Genomic DNA, 25,250 nt, shown 5'->3' on the forward strand with positions numbered 1-25,250 from the left:
TTGTTCTTGAATGTTCATAGCAGCGCTATTCATAATAGCCCCAAACTGGAAACAGTCTAAATGCCTGTCAACTACTGAGTGGATAAACAAAGTACTATTCACCCGGAATAAAAAGGAACAGAGAACTGATAACATGCTACAGCACGGATGAACCTCAAAACATGCCTCAGTGAAAGACACCAGATGCAAAAGACCACATATTGTATGATTGCATTTATAGGAAATGTCCACAAAAGAAGATGGACAGAAAGCAGATCACTGGTTGTTTGGGGCTGGGGGAAGGACCTGGGATTGAGTGCAGTCAGGCTTGAGGGAACTTTTTGGAGTGACGGAAATGTTCTCAAACTAGATTGCATGGGGGTGGGGGGTGCACAATTCTATACATTTCCTAAAAGTCATTGAATTATTCACTTAAAATGGATGATTTTATGGTATATAAATTATATGTCAATAAAATTGTTAAAACTACATAAACAGATATGTAGAATATTAGATTATTTATATCTTTAAAACTATTGATTTTTTAAAGACATCAGAATTGGTAACTTTTAAGAAAATGCCAAGGTTTAACTGAACTCTCAGTCCTCTGTGGCTTATTTAGTACTCAACTCCTCTTCCAATCTTCCTTCAGCAGCCAATTGGTGGTCAATTTTACCTTCAGTTAACCAATTGGCTAGTTAGTTCACACAAAGTATAAAGAAACCGGGGTGACTGTGCAGATGCTTGTAGTTTAAGGAATCCTTTCTAATACCGGGATTTCTGGTTTTGCTGTTGCAGGCATATTTGGTTCCTCAAAATATCTATTTCTACTGCTTTTTTCTTAGGCTGTAAAATGTTACCACTTCCTGCTAGTGGCCTCAACTTAATCCTTAATCCTTTTCCTCTTTCCATGTCTTCACTCTTTTCTTCATTCCACAAATGACCAAGGCTTTTGTTTATTTTACTTTCTCTGTTATTCCTTTGCCTATTAAAATAAACATTTACAAACATGGAAATGATGGAAGCATGGTTTATTTTGGGTGACATAAAGCCTTTCTTTTGGGAAATGTTATGAGGTAAAACACAATCCCTGCTTACAAAAAAAAAAAAAAAAGAAGAAGAAAAAGGCTGCCATAATTGTATGGTGAAGGATAGGTGTCTTTTTTCCTTTCAAATTTCAGGTTTTACTTTTAGTAGAAAAATGGTAGAATATTTGGGTCTGTGACATGTAGCAGTTAAATCCAAGTTAGTTTTTGGGAGAAGAGGTTAATATTAATAGTGTAATTAAAATTGATTAAAAATACAATTTCAAATTTGATTTGGAAGCTTACAGTGAAAATATTCTGTTCATCTTGTGACACTTATTTTTGTAAATTTTCTAAGTAATTTCCAAATATCTTATTTCTAATTGCTTTATTCTCTGACATATTTAGCATTATTTTATATTTCTTTTTTTTAAAAAATTATTTATTTATTTATGGCTGCGTTTGGGTCTTTGTTGCTGCGCGTGGGCTTTCTCTAGTTGCAGTGAACGGGGGCTACTCTTCATTGCGGTGCATGGGCTCTTCATTGCGGTGGCTTCTCTTGTTGCAGAGCACAGGCTCTAGGCATATGGGCTTCAGTAGTTGTGGTTCACGGTATCAGTAGTTGTGGCTCATGGGTTCTAGAGCGCAGGCTCAGTAGTTGTGGCACACAGGCTTAGTTGCTCCGTGGCATGTGGGATCTTCCCAGACCAGGCATCAAACCGGTGTCCCCTGCATTGGCAGGTGGATTCTTAACCACTGCACCACTGGGGAAGCCCTATTTTTTATTTTTTAAAATATTTATTTATTTATGTAAGTATGTATGTATGTTGCACTGGGTCTCAGTTGCGGCATGTGGACTCTTAGTTGCGGCATGTGGACTCTTAGTTGCGGCATGTGGACTTCTTAGTTGTGGCATGCATGCGGGATCTAGTTCCCCAACCAGTGATCGAACCCGGGCCCCCTGCATTGGGAGCATGGAGTCTTACCCACTGGACCACCAAGGAAGTCCCAGCATTATTTTAATATTTACTGATCTTTTTAGCACTTCCCTCCAAGGGTGCCGTAGATTATAAAGTTTCTTTTAATGAAGAGCAGGAGTGTTGTGATTCATTAGTGATGTTCGCCATAGCTTGAAATGGGGAAGTGATTGTCTGGGTGCCTTGTGTTTGGCCCCAGCAGCTTGAATGTAGGCTTTGGATCAGGCACACACCAGTTTGAATCTTAATTCCACCTCCACTAGCTGTGTTAATTTCAGAATGCTAAGTGACTCAGGTGTAAAATGAGGATATCTCATAGGGTTATTACTATGATGAATATAAAGTACTTAATGTAGTGCTTGGTGCTCAGTTATTATTCCATTAAAATAACTCTATGCTAAGCTTGTATCTCCAGTATTCCAAGTTAGAATAGTCCAAATCTGAGTATTTCAATAATCTATCCTAATCTCTGTGCATGCCTTGAAGTTATTTTAACATGTAATTTTTAAAATGAAAGTGTATTACCCTGTTAACCTATCATGTGAAATATATTTTATTTAAAAAAAAACCACACAAATGAATCAATATTGATTTAATTCTTTGGTCAGATTTAAACTTCCTTGTAGTGAAAGTGGACAGTGAATTAAAACTTACTCTGCTTGTGTGTTTGACAGATGATTCGCAAATGATTGATTGAGTTAATAGTGTATTCTTTGAATGATGCTCTCTCAGTATATGGTAACTTGAAATTATGGAATTTATTAAACATCTTTCTAACGTTTTCTGATTGTGAAATACGCCAGTTGCGGTTCAGTGGCTGTATTCTTCGGATGTCCCTCTGTTCTCAACCAATTGTAGTTTGTGTGGGTGGAAGATTTTAATTGGAGAGAATTGTCTTTTGTCTTGATTTAAAGAAGTTTCTCCAAGGATATATATCAGAGGTAGTGACCTGAATGTTCTTACTGTTTTTTAGGCCCCCTTCCTCCGCATCTTCTGGGATACTCAGCACCACTCATTTCTGACCCTTTCTGGCATTCTGTGGATGCATTTTCTGTCTTCATATAATATATTTCATTTATAGCTATCTCCTAGTTTCATTGAAGATTCAATTTGTATTTGTTTCTTGTTTGCTTTATTGTTTTGGAGATGATTTTAGAGAGCAGAGATGTTGGTAGAAATGTTTTTATTCTATCAGGAATACTGTGATTGAGAATAACATAAATGACTTAATTTAGATTGGATGTTTACGAAAGATACATGTAGAGAAATAATACCTAAGCCGAGAAACGACAAATGAGTAGGAGCTAGCCTCAAGATTTCAAGGCAGAAAGAAAATCATGAATGAGAGCCCCGAGACTAGAAAACTGTGTACACTGGGCCAATTAGAAAAGGCCAGTGAGTGAAAGGAAGATGGTCCAAGATGTGGTTGAGATAGAGGGAGGGGCCAGGTCACCTAGAGAGCTTAAACAGCATTAGCTGAATCAGAAAGCCTTGTGTTGGACACTGATAAATCCAGAAGACACACTCTGTCCTTCAGAAGCTTGTAGTCTAGTTGAGGAGATGACCCATTTATATTAAAAAGTTTATATAATGTGAGAATGATGGGTAATGCATGAGCAGTAGAGAGTTCTGACTTAGAGGGGGAATGGGGGAAGGAGAACTCACTTTTGGGTGGGGTTCTTATGGAAGGCTTCTTGAGGGAGATAGAATTTGATCCGAGCTTTTCCCCACATGAGTAGGGCTTGAACAAACAGAGTTGTTAGAGGGATGGCATCATCTGAGTGTCGGCATGTGGAATTCAGGAAGGACAGTAGCTCACTGGAGAGGAGGACTCTTCTAGGGGTATGATGTGGGAGGTAATGCTCGAACTGTAGCTTGGGTTACCTCTGATGTTCCAGTGGTCTGCACGTGTCCCCGATAGAAATATTGAATATAACTTGTTGAATGCTTACTGTTTGCTTTCTCATTGTAAATAAAGAGCTATACAAGTAATCCAGTGTAACTTCTCATTCCTTCTACAACATCCTCATCAAATGCTTCCCTGTTCTCTCTTCAGATAATTCCACTAATGGTGAGCTGGCTGTTTAACACAGTGCTAACTATTCTTATATTAAAGAGCTATCCCTTTTCTTTTAACTTTCTTTAGTAGATCCTACCAAAGATGGCATCATGTCTTGTTTTAGTCTTCCCTGGTCCAGGCTACATGTATCATTTTAAAACCCCTCTACATCTGGAATGCTATTCTCCAAGATAGTCTGCTTTATCAGTGATGCTTTTAAAATTTATTCTTCAAAATTGAATGTAGTATTCTAAATGTTGGGGAGACAGTGACCAGGGCTTTTAGTGATATTTGTACTTCTTCAAGTTAGCTAGATCAGCAAAGATTGATGAATCTCCTCTGTGAGTCTAGTCAGTGTCTAAATTTTTACTCAGGTCAGCTTTATTCCTTATATGGAAAAGCACATCGGGGGAGGGGTGACAAAGAAAAAATAACGATCATCACGCAGATTGTTGTTTGGTTGCTGGTACTGCCAGCTTAAGTCCGAAAAGGAAACAATATCTTTATATAGTATGGCTGTATTAGAATAAACTCTTTGTGATGTTAACACATCTGTTATAGAACGGGTTGGAGTGGAATCTTGTTAAAACAGATTCCAGATATTTCTAATTGTGAACGTTTCAGAAACTTAAATCTTTAGAGTTAAAAGAGGTGATGATATTTGGATATAACGTTTGATTTTGGTAGTTGACAGCAGTAATTGATTTATAAGTCATAGTTCTGATATAGTTTTGTTTTACACATATACAGTACTTTGTGGTTTATTTTTGGACTCAATATCAATTTTATTTTTGTCATGGTCAGAAGTATTGATAAAAATTCCCAAAGATCATTAACTTATATAAAATAATCACTAAATTTCTTCTTCATATTGTGGCATTCTAAAGATTAGGACTTTAATTTGACTTAATTTTATAGTGTAATTTATTATTGCAAAGAGAAGTGAGCACAAGCTCCTAAACCAGGTGAGTAAAAAGGAGGAGGTGACTAGCTTATTCACAGAAACAATTCTATCCAAAATATGTAATCAGGGAATTCCCTGGTGGTCCAGTGGTTAGGGACTCCACACTTCCACCGCAGGGGGCCCGGTTTCGATCCCTGGTCAGGGAACTAAGATTCTGCAAGCCGCGTGGCACGGCCTAAAATAAAATAAAATAAAACTACAAAATACGTAATCAAATCATTTGTTGTCTTCTGAAACATCATCTTCCTAAAAAGCACATCTACCCATCTTGATCCACCTGGGCTGTTAACATCTCAGTAACTAGACAATCACAATTTGGGGAACAGTAATTGTTGTGGGCAAGACTCATCAGTGGATGCTAAAATTCATGGGTGAAAGTATGATGAGAAAGGGTGCTTACATGGTCTTAAAATATCACCGCCCCCGCCCCAAGAAGGGTACAGAGGGAAAACTAGTAATGTTACAATGGAGAGACCTGGTATATACAACTGTAACCAGTGACCAGAGTTACCATCATCAGCAGTGAGATTTGGACAACATCATGTACCTTCTGGTATTTTTTTTTATTGAAGTATAGTTGATTTACAGTATTTCGGGTGTACAGCAAAGTGATTCTTTTCCATTATAGGCTGTTACAAGATATTGAGTATAGGTCTGTGTGCTCTACAGTAGGACCTTGTTGTTTATCTATTTTTGTACATAGTAGTATATATCCGTTAATCCCAAATTCCCAATTTATCCCTCCCCTCCCTTCCCTTTTGGTAACCATAGTTTGTTTTCTGTGTCTGTGAGTCTATTTTGTAAATACATTCATTAGTGTCATTCTTTAAGATTCCACATGTAAGTGATATATGATATTTGTCTTTCTCTTTCTGAGTTCACTTAGTATGATAATCTCTTGGTCCATCCATGTTGCTGCAAATGGCATTATTTCATTCTTTTTTATGGCTGAGTAATATTCCATTGTATATATGTACCACATCTTCTTTATCCATTCATCTGTCGATGGACATTTAGGTTGCTTCCATGTCTTGGCTATTTAAAATAGTGCTGCTGTGAACATTGGTGTGCGTATATCTTTCAAATTAGAGTTTTTGACTTTTCTGGATATATGCCCAGGAGTGGGATTGCTGGATCATATGGCAATCCTATTTTTAGTTTTTTAAGGAACCTCCATACTGTTCTCCATAGTGATGTGCCTTCTGGTATTGATGTACTTAGAAGGGCACAACATTGCTTCTTTGGTGCCTGTCAAAATGCATAACGTGAATTCAGTCATGGGGAAGCATTAGACAAACCCAGATTGAGGGACATTTTACAGAGTAACTGCCCAGGACTCTCCAGGTGTCAGGGTCATGAGAGACAAACGGTCCCCAGTTGGAGGAGGCGTGACAACTGCAGTGTGTGATCCTGGACCTGAAAAAGGACATCAAGGGGGCAGTTGGGAAGAAATTTGTGTAAGGTTGGCTCTAGATTATTTCATAAATCTTGTGTTGATGGTTAATTTCCTGGTTTTGATAATTGTAACTGTGGTTTTAATAAGATGTTATCATTTTGAGAGGCTGGGTGAAGGGTACACGGGAGTTCTTTGTACTGTTTTTGGAACTTTTTGTAAGTGTGGAAATTCAAAATGAACTTAAGTAACAACAACAACAGAAACTCAGAAATTCAGACGCTCATGCTTCTACTTTATGACATCTCTTTTGATTGGTCAAGGGGCTGGTTTTCTCTGCTTCTTAAATCTCCACTGTGATCTGGATAGCTGAGGTTTCTAAATAAGGGATTTTGGAATAGTGAGGCATTGCCGTATTGGATTGCAGCTACAAGTTGAAAGGTTTTGTTTAATTAATTAATTTACTTATTTATTTTTGTACAGAGCTGTAATTACATCTTTGGGTTTCCAATGGCTCTGTAGGTTATTTGAGCATTACTGTTAGAGCCACCAGAATCCCTAGCTGGAAACTTAGCTCTGTAATTAATTTACTGGTTTGTTTCTGTTTTTATTATCATGTTCTACATTCAGGTTAGTCCCATGGATTCTTCTGCTGTGTATCATATATTGTTGAATTTCATATTTGTTGGTTGTCTTTTAGGAAGAGCTGATTTTTGTATAAAAATGTTTAACTTAAAATATCGTGCTAAACATCTTATTTTTCCTCTCAGAAAAGACAGTCTGGAGTTTTTATAAATATAATGAATAAGTAAACTTACACTGGCATAAGCACCAAGTGGTGACCTTTTATTGGGTAATAATTAGAATGGAGGAAATTAATACATTGGGAAATGTTTCTGTTACCAGGAGCACAGTTGTTAATGTATGACTCATAGATTCTTAAGTCTAGGAGAAACTTGACGAGACTGTTTTGACCAGTGTGGGAGAGGAAGAAAACATGGACTTGGGATTCGGAAGACCTACTTTTGCATCCCAGATTCATCACTGATTATTATTGTGTCTTGGACAGCTCATTTAACTCTTGAGCCTTAAGTTTTTCATCTGTAAAACTGGAATGATAATAGCACCTTTCAAAGTTATTGTGAAAGTTAAATGAAGTAGCATACAATGTACCTGGCCTAATGTGGGCATTTCATATATGCTGGCTCTGTTCTTTCCTCCAGCTGGGCTTATAACTGTGCCTTCTGAAACTGATGAGATTCTTCTTTGCTTATAAATACCTACAGAACGATGATAGCGTATGTTAGTCATCTCTACTGGTATTTCCCAGGTCTTTTTGTTTGGAAGTTTCCCCATATCTCCTATCCCAGAGAAATTATTTTCTTTTATGTGTTAGTCACATTGGCTGTTACTCCAAAATCTGTTAGACAAGTGTCACTCATTTGCTACTTTCCTTGGTAATTTAGTCTTCTTATCTGAAATCATTTGATACAAATAAATATTAAATTTAGAAGAAAATTTTATGAGACAAAGGCACAAGATGTCCAGACATTTGAAGTATTTCCATGTACAGTTTCCTTTCAAGTTTCAGGTTTTACTTGGCATTTGGATCCTCTGAGAAGGGCCAGTTATTCCCATGGTTGTGTGAGTGAACATCATTGTTTTTATGAGTTATACACGGAAGTGTTTAGGGCTGAAGGCGCATGTCTGTAACTTACCTTCAGATGATCAAGAGACAATAATGTGTGTGTGTGTGTGTGTGTGTGTGTGTGTGTGTGTAGAAGAGGGGAGAGAGGGAGGGGGGAAGAATGACATAGCAGCCGTGGCAATATTAACAATTGGCGAGTTTGCGTAAAGGGAGCTCTGTGTGCTTCTCTTACAGCTTCTAAATTTAAAACTATCTTAAAATTATACTGGATTGAGTTATATTCCTGTACCCTGAGGAGATGTAAGCCAGTGGCATTTTCAGAGGGAGGGAGGTTGGAGGCACCAGGGTTAGCATAGAGGAATAAGTAGTAAGTGAGTAACTGGTCACTCACTGGCAAAACATTAATTGTTCCTGGGCTTCCCTGGTGGTGCAGTGGTTGAGAATCTGCCTGCCAATGCAGGGGACACGGGTTTGAGCCCTGGCCTGGGAAGATCCCACATGCCGTGGAGCAACTAGGCCCCTGAGCCGCAACTACTGAGCGTGCGCGTCTGGAGCTTGTGCTCCGCAACAAGGGAGACCCCGATAGTGAGAGGCCCGCGCACCGCGATGAAGAGTGGCCCCCGCTTGACGCAACTAGAGAAAGCCCTGGCACAGAAATGAAGACCCAGCACAGCCAAAATAAATAAATAAAAATTAAAAAAAATTAATTGTTCCTTTAACCTTTTTTTCTTAGAACAGAAGTTTTTGGCAGAAGGTCCTATATAGATAGAGAGTGAGCTGCTGCTTTATCAAGGCAGAGGAGACTGCTTGGAAGTAAAATCAGATGCTAAAAAGTAAAGAATTTTTAAAAAATATTTACAAGTTGTATACAAGGATAAGTAAAAGGTAGAAAGCAGAAATATTAGGACTTTAAAAATTATCCGGTGCTCAGATAATCTTTCTTCTACCTGAGAGATACGTTAGTTTTCTATAATTAGCATTCTATCCTACTAGCTAATAGATATTAATTTATCCTTTATTTCAAATTGCTATATGATTTCAAAGTTAATATTTTATATTCTTAATAAAGATTTACATGATGTTTATTGTTTTACCCTTCAAAAAGCATCTTCTAACTAAAAAAAAAATTTTAAACCCTTTCTCTTTTCTTTCATGTCATTGATGACATCTCTTTTGGGAACTCAGAAGCCAGCCAAAGGTAAGAGATTTGGTTTATTATGCGATGCTTGTAAAGGTCTTATGGGCATATTTTTGAAGTACTGGTAATTTTCTTCTCAAAAATAAAAATTTTCTCTGGCATTTTTATAAAAAAAAAAAGAAGTAATGCAAGCTGTCAGCCTGTTCATAAATCCAAAGCCATTTATTGGTGTAAGAGGTTTATAGAAAAGCTGTATTTGTACTTTGACCAATTCTGTCCAGTCTCCTGGCAACTACAACACAGATTCCTTTTGTGCCCTGCTGTTCGCTGTGGATTGGCTCGAAACTGCTCGTCCCATACTGTGGTCAGAACCATAGCAGGCAGACTCATCCATGTTGCTCCTGGGACAGCTGCGGACACATTCTCAGGCCAACAGAAACCTGCCCTGGCCCACAGCTTCCTCAAGGGAATATGCTTTCATCTGAGATTTGAGCCCAGATTCTAGAGAAACTTCGGTGGGGTGGGTCAGTTCCTGTATCTCTTAGGAAATGTAGTTGTGCCGAAGTAGGCACAAGGACTGTATTATTGAATTGATCATTCTCTGGAATTTTCCAGGAAATTTAGATTTTTATCTACATTCTTGGAGTTTGGTTTAAGAGTCCGTGGTTGAACTGTAATTCCATTTTCTATTATTGTTGCTAAAGTATGTATAGACTTGTCACTTGGGACTCTGAATGATTAAAAAAAAGAAGTTTAATATGGCACTGACTTCTTTATATATGCAGAACTAATTTCATTAGTTTTATCTTTTCTGTGAAAAGATGCCAGATTATTTTTGTTTTCTTAATTTTTGATGGAACAGAGGCTGGAGATTGCAGTAAAAATGTGAGGAAACATTACATGACTATTTAAAAACTATTCATGTTTTATTTAATTCAACTGTATCTTAACGTTTAGAGAAAATGTGTTGACGTAAAATATATGGAAGGGCCAACACCACACTATTAACATGGTGGTTCCCTCTAAGGAGAAAATGCTCGGTGAATGGGAGACCTTTATTCCTTATGTTTTGGTGTTATTTGACTTGTTATAATGAATGTGTGTTTCTTCTCTGTTACTTAGAAAAAGTTTTTTTTTTTAATTTTAAAGGAAAAATGTTTATTTAGAAAGAAAAGGGCTTGTCTGCTTTAGGAAATCTGTGGCTGGAAGATACCTGTAATAATTTACAAACTTCCTGAAACTTAAAGAGGACCATTCAGTGTTGTTAGTAAACAAGAACTAAGCATTCCTAGTTCCCAACTTTGTACCAGGCTGTGGCACCTTCCTGTAACTGGGGAAGAGAGCGAATCCAGCCTGTGGTGAAGGGCCTGGTGGGGAGCAGACAGAGCGCTCAAAGGCTGGGTTCAGCTCCCAGCTTCCCACCTGCAGGTCACCAGCTTCTTGACTTCCTTGTACCCCAGGGCCTCCCGTGTAGTATCAGCTGTTGTTGCGGTTACTTTAATGGTAGCTTCTCTACTGGAATTGAGAACAAGAATTGTGAAAGAACTCCCTGAATTTAAGAAGATGTTGGGGGTAGAAGTTTATTAATTAATTTATTTATTTTGGCTGTGTTGGGTCTTCATTTCTGTGCGAGGGCTTTCTCTAGTTGCGGCAAGCGGGGGCCACTCTTCATCGCGGTGCGTGGGCCTCTCACTATCGTGGCCTCTCTTGTTGCGGAGCACAGGCTCCAGACCCGCAGGCTCAGTAGTTGTGGCTCACGGGCCTAGTTGCTCCGCGGCATGTGGAATCTTCCCAGACCAGGGCTCAAACCTGTGTCCCCTGCATTAACAGGCAGATTCTCAACCAGTGCGCCACCAGGGAAGCCCAACTCCCTGAATTTAAAAAAGAAAGAAAAGAAAGGAAAAACCCACAGTCGTAGGGAGAGGAATGCCATTTAGAGCCTGATCTCTGAGATGTTCACACAGATGGACTGTTCAAGTGTGAGCTAAGCTTACAAGCAAAGAATCAGTATGGTGTCCACTTAAGCTTGGTAAGAGCAGAATCAAATAAAGTGCTGAGAGATGAGAGCTGAACGTTAGAACAGAAGAAACTTAATTTGAGCTTCACATCTTATTTAATCTCTCCCTGCTGACTAGTGTAGCTGGAAAAGCTGCCCCCATTGGAGGTTTTGGTCCACAGTCCTTTGGGACCACCTTCTATCTTCCTTCTTCTTTTCCTCCCCTTTCTGTTGGAGAATTGCTAACATAGGGAGCCACCACTGTTGACAGACACATGTTTAGCTCTGGAAAAATGTTGAGGATTAGTAATGTACCACATAGTGCTGAGGCTGGGTGGATGGCTTCTGGGCTCCAGGGTTCCCACCTCCTCCGGGGTGTTGTCCGTCATTGGGCTTCTGCCTACCTTTTTGGCCTTGCTTCCCCATCACTGCCCCACCCCAGGGAACAAATGCCTCGTGCCACTGTTTTGCACAAAGATGTGGGTGTTCTGATCCTTCCTTGCTCTAAAGGTGTTTCTAGCCAGTTGCCCTTTCGGTTGCCCCCAGGGCCCCTAGCCACTCACTGAGCTGTTTTCCTGCTGCACTCCTGGAATTGCTCTTAGCTTTGCAGCCATCTCCTCCTGCCGTGATTTGGCCTGTGCTCTCCCTGTGGTCCCCATCTCACACCGCACCAGTCTCATTGCAGTTGTTTTTCAGGGCTTCTCAGTTTCTGGTCCAGGTATAAGCGAGCAATCTTGATTTCAAAAACTTGCTCTCCTTTCCCTGCTTCTTTCCCTTTTAGGCTCTTTCCCTCCCTCTCTCCATCATTTTGTGCTAATTTCAAGTGGAGGTGGATATAGGCATGCATACTTAATGTACCATCCTAATCTAATTTCCTCTTTAAAAAAATGTAACTCTTAGACCTCTGGTCCACATGATAGCCTTGTGAGTTCACACAGAAACATTCTTCTGCCAACTCCAAACTCATAGCAGGGACAGATAAGGCATTTTAAAATATAAAAATCATGTCATTATATTCAAAAACAACATATGTCACTGCAGGGACCAGCAGCAGGCTGGGGCTGAAGTAGCGTATTTACTGGGCCTTGAGATCAGACACAGGTTTTCGGAGGATTGGAGGTTCAACCCTTGCAGACTAGAGGGGATCCTATGTATGGGTTGAGGACCAGAGAAGCCCACCATGAGAAAACTGATTTGGGTGAGGCTCCATCAGGAAAGAAGGCTTAAAAAAAGATTTTTGGGGCTTCCCTGGTGGGGCAGTGGTTAAGAACCCGCCTGCCAATGCAGAGGACATGGGTTTGAGCCCTGGTCCGGAAAGATCCCACATGCCGTGGAGCAACTAAGCCCGTGCGCCACAACTACTGAGCCTGTGCTCTAGAGCCCGTGAGCCACAACTACTGAGCCCAAGTGCCACAACTACTGAAGCCCATGCGCCTAGAGCCTGTGCTCCGCAACAAGAGAAGCCGTGACAGTGAGAAGCCCATGCACCACAACGAAGAGTAGCCCCCCCTTGCCGCAACTAGAGAAAGCCCGTGCACAGCAACGAAGACCCAACGCAGCCAAAAATAAATAAATAAATAAGTAAATTTAGGAAAAAAAATTATATGTATTAAAAGAAAAAAGGATTTCTGGCCACCAACATTGAGCCAATTTCTGTGTTAAGTAGGAGGGAGTAGAGACATTGGGCTTTGGAAGGACCCAAATCTGGGCTTCAGTAGCTGGGAGTGACAGTGTAACTATTCATGTAAAGGGGGGCCAAAGGGGGAGGAAAAAAACAGGCAATCATGTAAACCATAAAATGCAAACTCCCAATTCAAATGTACTTGCAAACTAACATATAAAGCACAAGAGGAAACCTGTCATCAGGAAGTGAGGCAACAAACTCCAAAAGTGGGAGTTTGAAATGCAAACTGAAATGAATTTAAAAACACTTAAAATCCTTAAAAAGACTAAATTGTGAAATCCAAAAAATTAAAAATATAATCGGTGAAAAAGACTTTTGAAAGTAAAAAAAAAAAAAACGTATTTTAGAAAGTAGTAAAATAAAAGATCGAAACAAATCACTTGTGATATCCCACGAAGTAGCAATATGTATTACTAATATTTCCAATGTATATTCTTCCTACTTTTTATGTATGTTGATTTTTGTACAGATATGAGATCATGGTCCAGACTTTCATAGCTTTTACATTAATATATGAATCTTAGTCTTCTATGCTCTTGGAGCTACACAGTATCGACCATGGGCATGTTATAGTTTATTTAAAGAATATGCGTTCTCAACATGCTGTAGTAATCATCTTTACATTTTGTTTAAAAAAAAATCTTTGTTTTCTCTGATGAGAAAAGAATGTAGAGAATACATAAAAGCATAAAGAAGAAAACAAAGATATCACTAATCTTATCGTGCAGTAATAAGCTTTTATATATGTAACTGTGTGTGTGTCTAATAGCCATCATATTATACATATTGCTTTGTAACCTCCTCCCTTTTCACTTAACATTGTGAAAAGTTTTCCATGTGAAATAAAGATCTATATCATCTATAGGGTGCTTACTTGCCTATTGTAAGACTGTACCATAAATAACTAACCTCCATTGTAAGACAGGAAGTTGTTTTTATTTCACTGTTATGAACAGTGTTATCAGTGTCATGACATTGTTATAACATTATAAGTATGTTACAGTTTTGTTCTTAATGCAAACTTTATTATTTTTGTTTTTCAACAGGTATTTGCATATGATCATTGTTTCTGGTCTATGGATGAATCTGTCAGAGAAAAGTATGCAGGTAAGAGTCCAGCATCCTATTAACTACTGATAATATAGAAAGGTGTTTTAGTATTTTTCCTATAAACTATCATAGTAGTATTTTGTGTAATTTTAGAAACTACATAGAGAACTTCCTCCAGTCTTTGCTATTAGAGTTTTAACATTGATTGGGAAATGGGAGATTCATGGTATACTGTTGTCGGTATAAGATGATAAAGTTAGATTAACAGCGTACACAGTTGAGGTTGTCTTACACGCATCCCTGGGCCTTACACACGACCATGGCATGCAGTAGCTGCGTAGATTCCCTTAGATGTTTGTAATATGGTCTAGAGAGGCAGCTTGGTGTAATGAAAGAACTCTAGCCAAGGAGGAAAGGAAACCTTGAGCTTAATCCAAGCTCCACTCCTGTCTCTGACTTTCAGTAAATCACTTAGGCTTTCAGTGTCCCTTTTCACTCTTTTTTTTTTTTTTAAATTTTATTTTTGGCTGAGGTGGGTCTTAGTTGCAGGATCTTTGTTGTGGCATGCAGGATCTTCGTTGTGACATGCAGGATCTTCGTTGTGGCATGTGGGATCTTTCATTGCGGCACGCAGGCTCTTCCTTGTGGTGCGTGGGCTTCTCTCTAGTTGTGGTGCTCGGCTCCAGAGCAAGCAGGCTCTTTGTTGTGGCACGTGGGCTTCTCTCTAAGTGAGGCACACGGGCTCAGTAGTTGAGGCATTAGGCCTCAGTTGCTCCGCGGCACGTGGGATCTTAGTTCCCTGACCAGGGATCGAACTTGCATCCCCTGCATTGGAAGGTGGATTCTTAACCACTGGATCACCAGGGAAGTCCCCCTTTTCCCTCTTTAATGGAGAGGAATATGCCATATCCTCTCTAAATTTGCTCTGGGAGTCTATTCTTTTATTCTCCTCAATGATGACTGTCTCAAGCCCCTTTTCACTACAAGTTTAAGACTACAGCGACAGGGGCTTCCCTGGTGGCACAGTGGTTGAGAATCCATCTGCCGATGCAGGGGACACGGGTTCGTGCCCTGGTCTGGGAAGATCCCACATGCCGCAGAGCGGCTGGGCTCGTGAGCCATGGCCGCTGAGCCTGCGCATCCAGAGCCTGTGCTCCGCAACGGGAGAGGCCACAGCGGTGAGAGGCCAGCGTACCGCAAAAAAAAAAAAAAAAAGACTACAGTGACAGCCAAATTAAAAAAAAAAATCTAAAAAAAAAAGACTACAATGATAACCATATATTTCCTTTATTCCTAACTGCTTATGACACCCATTTCTAAGCAATTTTTTAAATATTGTATTGGCCTTTATCATGAAAAACAGTAGTACTACAGCTGTTTCCAAAAGTTAAGGTTAATTTGGGCTGGCTGGCCCAGTGATGACTCTGAGGATTGCTTCAGAATCACAAGTGTGATGAGGATGAATGGATCTTGTAAATGAGCTAGAAAGTGAGGCCTAATGGAATGCTGTTTATAGCGTTCAAAATGTAACAAGCATAACAGCATCCAGTTCTTTCATATTATATTCAGGGCCCAAAGAGGTTGAATAACTTGTCAAGGCCACGTTTGGTTATTGACATATTTAATTTAGCCTGTGGAGGGGAATTGGACCCTACTATTTATGTCCATGGTTGAAAGCTAGAAGAAATGTCCCAGACCTTCCTCCCTCTCCCAGCTGGTATGTATTGTAGACCCTGTAATTAAACATTATCGTTGAGGAAAAGGAGAGGGAATTGATATATATGATTATTTTGAACTTTAGTACACACTGAATAAAGCATTGGCTGAGTGGTACATAGTTAAATTCAGATCCACCTAGGTCCCAAGTATACATTTCAGATATTTATAATCATTGTTTATAAAATTAGCAGTTCATTGGTTTTTTTTGGCCGGTGTTGATTCAAGTTCATATTATCAGGAACTTTTCACTCATTTTCTGTTATGTGCTAATAACTAGATATTTCTGAAAGACATAAGCCTTTGGAAGCACTCATCAAGTTTAAAAATCTTGTTTGGTAGATAAACAAGCTGAGAAAAAAGTGCATTTTTGAGAGTTATGTTTGTTTTTCGTTTTTTTAATTGTTCATATGTAGTTTTGGCTTAAAACATCCTACCTTTTTCTCTGTCATTCTTTCAGGTCAAGATGATGTTTTCAAGTGCCTTGGGGAGAATATCCTTCAGAATGCTTTTGATGGCTACAATGCATGTATCTTTGCCTATGGACAGACTGGTAATTGTTAAATAATCTGTTTTATTTTTAAACTTTAAAGATCCTAACAAAAAAAATACCAAAAAGAATACATATTGCTAGCATCTTATCAGTTGTGATTGATAAAGGAGTGTTTTGACTTCTATACCTCTGTGGTCAACAGGAAAGAAATCTATTTAAAGTGAAGGAGTCACTTTTATAAGGGTATATCGTATAAGTTGTCCAATTGAAAACTATTCTTCATGGAAAAATGGTTATGATATTTTCAAGACTTGTTAGGACTATGAGTGATTTAATTTTTTCCTCTATTTTCCTATGCTTTCTAAATTTTCTTTAATGAATATGTGTTTTTGGTACATAGAAAATAATTTTGTAGTAGAAAAATAAGATGACTCTGATTTCTACACTGTTGCCAAAGGGTAGTGGTAGTAAGTTAATTTGCTCTGGGGCCTGTAGGGATAACGTACATTTTTTATGCTATGATTAGTGGTTGGAAGCAGGCACGTAGTATTCATCATATGGATCTTTCCAGTTCAATTTTAGGAAACTATTCCTACCTCACAATTTTTCAGTCATTTTAGGTCTTTTTTTTCTTTTTTTTACGTATGATGAGAGTTAAAGAAGGTTTTTATTTTCTTCCTAAAGGATGTGTACTTCTACATGTATAATTGGAAAGCTTCTCTACTTACTAGTGTCATCATTATATTTGGGTGTATTCCTTATTTGGGACATTTTGCTAAGTGCTAGGATTTTATTATGAGCAATGGAAAGAGGGCTGTGTATTTAAACTTCTCAAGGAGACAGTAATAACTATGATTTCCATTTTTTAGGATCTGGAAAATCTTACACCATGATGGGCACAGCTGACCAACCTGGATTAATCCCAAGACTTTGCAGTGGACTCTTTGAACGAACCCAGAAAGAGGAAAACGAAGAGCAGAGTTTTAAAGTAGAAGTGTCCTATATGGAAATTTACAATGAAAAAGTTAGAGACCTTCTTGATCCCAAAGGGTAAATGACTTTGAGACTTTAATGTTGTGGTATCATGGACTAAAACAGACTTAATAAATTGGCTTAAGTGAAATTTTTTTTTTTTTTTTGCGGTACGCGGACCTCTCACTGTTGTGGCCTCTCCCATTGCGGAGCACAGGTTCCGGACGCGCAGGCTCAGCAGCCATGGCTCACAGGCCCAGCTGCTCCGCGACATGTGGGATCTTCCCAGACCGGGGCACGAACCCGTGTTCCCTGCATCGGCAGGCGGACTCCCAACCACTGCACCACCAGGGAAGCCCCAAGTGACATGTTTTATACTGAACTTGAGTAAAGAGTTATTTTTCTAGTTTTTAGTTATATTAAGAGGTTTCCTGTAGCCAGTTCTGGGCTTTTGAATTAGGGCTGAGATGGGGCAGGGAAGCATGGTTGAGCAGCATGTATTTGGGTTATACCGTCTTTCTCAGATATATCCAAAAGCACAAACAAAAAATACGTATTGATAGTTAAGTTACTGAATATCAGTATAACTGGTATCCTTAATCAAGTAGAGTGTTTTTTGTTTGTTTTAAACCAAGAAATTTCGAATGGAATTCATCTGTTTGCAGGCTATGACATAATCAGAAATAGTGAAACCTGGACTTCAAGATAGTTCATTTTCATGATTCTCAAGGGGAAAAAGTGTCCAATTTTATGGCGTAGGCTTTGAAAGAGAAGTGGCTTAAAAGTATTAGAAAGCCTTCAAGAATGCTGCCTCAGTCTGCAGTCATAACTGAGGCTAATGAGGAAGATAAGAGGTATCTGAGGAAATTTGTACATTGCACAGAGTTCTCTGAGTTCAGATTTTAAGGAAGTGCAACAATGGAGAGAAAAACATAAAAACCACAGCCTGTGGCTTATTGCTGGTAAGAGCAGTATTTGGAAGGTCAAAGAGCCACGTGAGCTGAAGCTTATAGAAAGCGCGGAGGACGGTGAGGGTGCGTCTAGTTATTTTGGGGTGAAGAGGACGATCAAGGAAAGCTGGTCTCAGAAGCAGTGGGTCACAGCGGCCCTCAATCAAGAGAAAACTAAACCTGTCAGCTCCTCACTGGCATCTGTTTTCTTTAGCAAAGATAATGATCTGCAGGCCTTTCATATGAGGCTGAATTGGCACTTAGTATTTCTTCCCTTTTTTTTTGGCTGTGCCGCGCAGCTTGTGGGGTCTTAGTTCCCTGACCGGGGATCTAACCCGGGCCCCTGGACTGCCAGGGAATTCCCGGCACTTAGTGTTTGTTTGTTTGTTTGTTTTATTTTTGGCTGTGTTGGGTCTTTGTTTCTGTGTGCAGGCTTTCTCTAGTTGTGGCGAGCGGGGGCTACTCTTCATTGCAGCGCGCGGGCCTCTCATTATGGTGGCTTCTCCTGTTGGGGAGCGCGGGTTCTAGGTGCATGGGCTCAGTAGTTGTGGCTCATGGGCTCTAGAGCACAGGCTCAGTAGTTGTGGCACACAGGCTTAGTTGCTCCGCGGCATGTGGGATCTTCCCGGACCAGGGATCAAACCCACATCCCCTGCATTGGCAGGCGGATTCTTAACCACTGCACCACTGGGGAAGCCCCCGGCACTTAGTGTTTTTATACAGAACTTTACTTAACATTTATCGAGTGATCACTGTATGCCAGGCACTTTGCAGTCATAGATGAAGAGCTCAGTGTGGACAGAATGGGAGTTTTGGAAACAAATAGTTATGAATCAATGCAATAATGCTTTTAAATCGTGAAGGAGGCTTGCACAAAATAGGTGAGATCAAAGAGGGAGTGACTGCCTTTGCCCGGAGCAGAAGGGAAGATTCTACAGAGAGTGCTTGATAAATTTGTACTGAGTAGGAGTTTGTCCACTGAGAAGCAGGGTGGGAACGATTCAGGCATGGGGACAGCCTGTGCCAGAGCATGGAGGTGTGGAGAAATCAGAGGTTTGGAAAGTGACTCAGCTGTCCAATGGGGCTAAAGGGCAGTATGCACAGATGTTGAAACAGGGAACCAAAGGAAGTCCAGAGGGAGGAAGGTTGTGGCCTAGGTAGCCACATCTTGCTAAAAATTGTGCCCCTCTACTTTTTCTGGCTCTGCCTTGAATCCTTTTTCTTGCACCTTCATTTCTGTGAAAAGCATCACTTTCTTTGAGATCCCAGAAATTCCTACTCTTTCCAGAAATTCTTAGCTGACTTCATTTTCATGTTTTATATTCCACAGTGCTTATGTGAATAGCTTGAACTTTACTATCTACGATTTGCTAATAGTCTTTAGTAATATCTTATATGTTTGTCTTGTGTACAGTTTAGTAATTGACAGCATGGGCTTTGGAATCACCTGGCTCTGGATCTAGGTCCTCTACTTGTTACCTATTGGGCAAGGCAAGTTCCTTATGCTTTCTAGGCCTCATTTGTACAGAAGGGATTATAACGTTACATAATATCTCAGAGGGCTGCTGTGAAGATAGACTGGGTTGATAGACCTGAGGTCTTAGAACATTTACTGGCACATAGTAAGTGCTCAATAAGTGTTAGCTGTTGTTGTCTCCATGAAAGTTTCTCGAGGATTTTTGTAGTGTTTCTGAAGAGCCAAAGTGAATGGATTAAAAACTCTGAAGGTGATTCCTTTTCAGCGAAAGATTATTTGAGAGAACCTAGTTATTTTATTCAAGTGCTGATTTTATTAATTCACTGCCTACTTTGTGTAGTAATAGAATTGTTTTACTCAAGAGATAATGCAGTATACACTATCTTTAAGAAAAAGAGAAATATGAAAGGAAAAAAGTTGTAATAGTTCTGATCTTTGGATATATTCTAAGTCAGATATTCTATATGTATTATTATTATTATTTTTAGAGGTTGGGGGTAGGAGTTTATTAATTAATTAATTTATTTTTGCTGTGTTGGTTCTTCGTTTCTGTGCGAGGGCTTTCTCTAGTTGTGGCAAGCGGGGGCCACTCTTCATCGCGGTGCGCGGGCCTCTCACTATCACGGCCTCTCTTGTCGCGGAGCACAGGCTCCAGACGCACAGGCTCAGTAGTTGTGGCTCACGGGCCTAGTTGCTCCGCGGCATGTGGGATCTTCCCAGACCAGGGCTCGAACCCATGTCCCCTGCATTAGCAGGCAGATTCTCAACCACTGCACCACCAGGGAAGCCCTCTATATGTATTTTATATACAGTTTTATAGTAGTAAGTAAAGTTTTGGTGGTTGATCCTAGGGTACTGTAAGATTCCAAATCATTAGAAAATAATAAGTTACATAAAACAAGAATCACTTGTAATCTTACCATCAATAAATATTCTTTTTAAAAATTGTAATGTTTAGGGAATTCCCTGGTGGTCCAGTGGTTAGGACATGGCACTTTCACTGCTGTGGTCCGGGTTCAATCCCTGGGCAGGGAACTAAGATCCTGTAAGCTGCACGGTGCAACCAAAAAAAAGAATTGTAATGTTTAGATTTTTTGAAGAGCTTTTTTGACATAGAATCAGTCATCAAATATTCTTTATATTTTTTGGTTGATATCATTAAGTATGCTGTATGCTCTAGGTTTCTGACAGGTGCCCTCTACTGGTTTTATTAGTTCCTTGTTTGTAAGAGGTTTATTTTTTTAACCATGAATGAGTATTTAATTTTATTGAATCATTTTTCAGTTTATTGAAATCATTTATTGAAATGATCATGTATATTTTTTTCCTCTTTAGTCTATCATTGTGGTAAAGAGCATGGATCTTTGTTCAGTGTTAAAACAACCTAGCAGCCCTGGGACAGTCCAACTTTATGTTTTTAAATCACTGTTAGACTCAGCCTGTTGTCTTTATTTTTGTCCGTTTATATTTGTTTGTCTTTATTCATGACTGAGTTTTGTCTGTAGTTTTCTTTCTTTTGCACAGTTAACATTTATTGAGTTTCTGCTCTTTGTGCCACATTCTGTGATCTGACAAGTAGATTGTTTGTATTTATTTGACTCTGCATTCTTTGTGGTAGTAGACATCCCACAGTGTACCCTTTTGAGTGATGTGAGATTTTACCACATTACGAAGTTTTTCTTACTAGTCAAGATCTTAAGTTTTGGTTTAAATTCTTCTGGGATCAAGTCTGTTTGTGGGATCTTTGTTGAATTCAGTATGTATTTTTATTGCGCATGGCCGAGTCCTTTTAAACAGGTTAATTGTTTAAAAATTGATTCTTTTGTTTTTACTGAACAGAAGCCGTCAAACGTTAAAAGTCAGAGAGCACAGTGTGTTGGGACCCTATGTGGATGGACTTTCTAAACTGGCTGTCACAGGCTACAAGGTAACAACATCCTTTATGTGAACTACTAAAATTCACTGTAGCAAGTTTTTTTGTTGTTGAATTTGTGATCTTTTGCTGAAAAAAAAATTATGGTAGCATCACTTAATAAGTCACAAAAAAGTTTGTAAAAAAGTTACAAAAACCTTTATTAAAAAGCTTTGGGTCAGTTTAATTTTGAGAGAAGGTATACATATTTGCAAGGCATACCTATTCATCTATTGTGAGACACATTTTTTCCATTTTTATGAGCTCTAAAATTGTGATATTCCTTACGATTGTATCTTAAAATGATAAATGGCAGTATTTTTTCTTCTGTAGTAGTACATAAAATAATGATGTTGCTTATGATTTTGTTGATTTAATGAAATAAAATATGAGTTGAGTAGTTGGAATTCAAAGCCTGTTTCTAATTTGAGAGAATCACTCTTTTACCTTTAGTTACTAGTTCTCTTCATTTTCAAACTTCACAGTTATGCTTTGTGTGAATCCGTTAGGCTTTCCTCGTTGGGAAAATGGGGGTAGGGTGAGCTGTGATGTAATATCCATTGAATTAAGAGTCAGAGACTGTTGATGGTGACAGTCTTCTCATATGACTCCTATATGACTCTGGATTGTTTCCTCTATCTCACCAAGCCTCTTTGTCCTAATTTTTAGAATGGAAATTAGTTTTATTGTCTTGACTATCTTTTGAGGTAGATTCATTAGTTCCTTTGTTCATCAATCACATTCTATCATTTGGTCAATGATACTTCATTTAGTAAACACTATTTACTTCATTTAGTAAACATTTATTGAATACCTGTTATATGCCAGGCATTGTGCTAAGTGCTGAAGAAATAAAAAAAAATGAATGAGGTGGTCCATTCCCTCAAGATGCTTGCAGATGTTATAAAGGTATTATAAAACAACATGATTTTAAGTGCAGTGAGAGATGCATTGTTCAGGGTTCATGGTAGTTTGGAGGAGGAATACCTGCCTTCAGTGGATATGTAGGTGTCCAGGGAGGGTGGTATCCAGGAAAGCTTCCTGGAGGAGATCAAATGAGATAGTGCATGTGAAAAGTCTTAGAAAACTCTACAGTATCATATAAATGTTAGGTATTGTTGTTTTAATAATGATATTTGAGAGCTTATTTCTGCAACAGTGAAGAGAGATCAAGATTTTTTTGAGAGCTCAGAGAGATTGGAAAGTATAAAAAGACATTTTATTCAAAAAATTAAAAGATTCAATAAAGAGCTTTATGTAGGAGACAGCAGATTAAAAATCAATGAATGTCTAGATGATTAGAGACCAATGAATAAATGTAGGCTAGGGACTTCCGTGGTGGCTCAGTGGTTAAGAATCTGCCTGCCAATGCAGGGGACACGGGTTCAAGCCCTGATCTGGGAGGATCCCACATGCCGCAGAGCAACTAAGCCCATACACCACAACTACTGAGCCCGCGCTCTAGAGCCGGCGAGCCACAACTACTGAGCCTGCATGCCGCAACTACTGAGCCGGCATGCCGCAACTACTGAGCCCGCACGCCACAACTACTAGAGCCCAAGCTCCGCAACAAGAGAAGACACCCCAGTGAGAAACCCGTGCACCTCAACGAAGAGTAGCCCCCGCTCACCGCAACTAGAGAAAGCCCGCACACAGCAATGAAGACTCAATGCAGCCATAAATAAATAAATTAATTAATTAAAAGAACAAACAAAAAACCGGAAACATTTAGTTTTAAAAAATGTAGGCTAAATAGAATAAAGCTTTTTCATTAAGTGTCAGGATTGTAAGATTTAATGGATCTAAAATGGATTTGGAACATCTAGAAAATTGTAAATTTTACATTTTGTTGTTTTTCCATTCTGGTGCCAACTTCTACCTCTTTTTGCAGTATTTTTACTTTGAGGCTTGTTATGTATCATGTTGAATTTGTCCTTAAATGTTATTCTTTTTCATTTATATAGGAAAATAGAATCTTATTATTTTCAAAGTTTTTCATATATATATGTCAGTTAGGATTATGTTTGGCTGCATATAACTGAAAATAATATAACAGGACTTAAGTGCTTTGGAATATGAATTATTATCTGTTTTGTCCCTATGTATCCTCAGTATCTTAAAATGTACCTGGCTTGTAGTAGGTGCTTTGTGTATTTATTAGAGTGAACAAATGAATGAATGGTGAGAGGGCTGGTATGGCGACTCCAAAGCTGCTGTTAGGATCTAGATTCCTTCCAGCTTTCCACATAGAGCCAGGTCTTTAGTAATGCCCTTGTTCTCATAGTTCAGGATGGCTCAGAACCAGCATGTGATAGTGTGCCTATTCCCTTTAAGGTGAATTCCCAGGTGACTTTTTGTCTCATCCGCTAAAAGTTAGTCATATCACCAGGCTGAGTTGCAAGGGCATCTGGGAAGTGCAGTCTCTTAGTTCCGCTGCAGTGTGCTCAGCTAAAGATGGGGTTCCTTTACTGGAAACAAGAGGAGGCTGGATAAAGGAAGGCAACTAGTACACTCTCTCACAAGTACAGTATGTTTCTTGTTCCTCATTAAAATCCTTGTAAGGTAGATGATGTCATAGCTGTATTGTTATTTATGAAACTAGATTTCAGACTGCTTAAGTAACTGTTTTAGAGCTTATAACATTAAAAAAAAAAACCCCAAAGATCCCATGATCTTTCGAGTGTATTATGCTGTCTCTGTTTTAGTTACAATGGCAATGAAGTAGTGAATCTGTGCAGAAAATTAGTCTCTTGATGTCCTCATTTTTAAAAACAGGTCTGGTAAGATATACACCAATGCGGTGATGTAATGCTTTGCCTGTGTGAAGGGGTTACAAATTATTTTTGTTTGCTGTTTATTTATACAATCTAATTTGATTTACCAATTAACTTCTATTACTATAATTAAATAAGCTAAAGTTTTTCAGATTTCTAGATGAGATGAGGATTGGCATGGCATGTTTGTCCATCTTGTGGGACTTCAACATGTAGCTTCTAAACTTTTCTAATTCTTGGTCAGAGCTGCTGCTTTATTCTGCACCTACAGTAAATAATGTGTTTTATTTGAGTTTTCAGAGATAGTGCTGGCTATTGTACTCTGTGGGGCATAATGTTCATCGAGAAACAGAATGTAAGCTCCAAATGTGGTTGACTAAGTAGTGAAACTTGGAATGCATTTCGTAGTATAGCAGAGTTTTAATGTTTATTAGATAATGAAATGTGTGTCTATGACTTGTTTCCACTTAGGATATTGAATCTTTGATGTCGGAAGGTAACAAATCTCGTACAGTTGCTGCAACCAACATGAATGAGGAGAGCAGCCGATCACATGCAGTCTTCAAAATCACCCTCACACACACTTTATATGATGTGAAGTCCGGGGTAGGTGTTCAGATACATGACCTTTTTTTTTTTTTTTTTAATTTCTAAAGTGGATCGTGGTTTATCTTATTCCCTTCAGGTGTTAGATGACTTAAAGTCCTAGCCAGGCATGTGTATCAATTAGGACTCAGGACAAGAAACAGAAGCCACTCTAGGTAAACAGAAGGGGATTTAATAGAGGGAATTGGATGATTACAAAGTTGTTGGTACACCTTCTGAGGAGTGATTTCTAGACTAAATCTCTAGGAATAACCTCCAGAAGGGCACAGATCTCATCCAGTGAGGATGGTACTACCCCTGAGGCCACCCTCAGACCTGTGAGTTCCAGGCACACCCCAGAGCTGTGATCCAAGATACAAGAGTCAGTGAGGCCACCTTCTTAGAGCCCTGGTAGTTGGAGAATGTGAGCTGGGATGCCTTTTTAGGAAAACTCATAT

General features: G+C 39.1%; 1 protein-coding gene across 6 annotated transcripts in view; it reads left to right on the plus strand.

The window, feature by feature from the left end:
- Nucleotides 1-25,250, plus strand: part of KIF13B (kinesin family member 13B) — a 186,561-nt gene that overhangs the window by 53,260 nt on the left and 108,051 nt on the right. For all 6 annotated transcript variants that reach the window (XR_004483705.2, XM_033429842.2, XM_033429845.2 and 3 more), the window contains 6 exons: nucleotides 9,231-9,243; nucleotides 13,910-13,970; nucleotides 16,090-16,182; nucleotides 16,992-17,172; nucleotides 21,361-21,448; nucleotides 24,679-24,813. Coding sequence is in view for 5 of the 6 variants with exons in the window: in XM_033429842.2 (XP_033285733.2) it covers nucleotides 9,231-9,243; nucleotides 13,910-13,970; nucleotides 16,090-16,182; nucleotides 16,992-17,172; nucleotides 21,361-21,448; nucleotides 24,679-24,813 (571 nt within the window). In the remaining variant the exon portion in view is untranslated. The remainder of the gene's footprint in view (nucleotides 1-9,230; nucleotides 9,244-13,909; nucleotides 13,971-16,089; nucleotides 16,183-16,991; nucleotides 17,173-21,360; nucleotides 21,449-24,678; nucleotides 24,814-25,250) is intronic.

This window comes from Orcinus orca, chromosome 6 (assembly GCF_937001465.1).
Source record: "Orcinus orca chromosome 6, mOrcOrc1.1, whole genome shotgun sequence".
In the NCBI taxonomy this organism is placed as follows: domain Eukaryota; kingdom Metazoa; phylum Chordata; class Mammalia; order Artiodactyla; family Delphinidae; genus Orcinus; species Orcinus orca.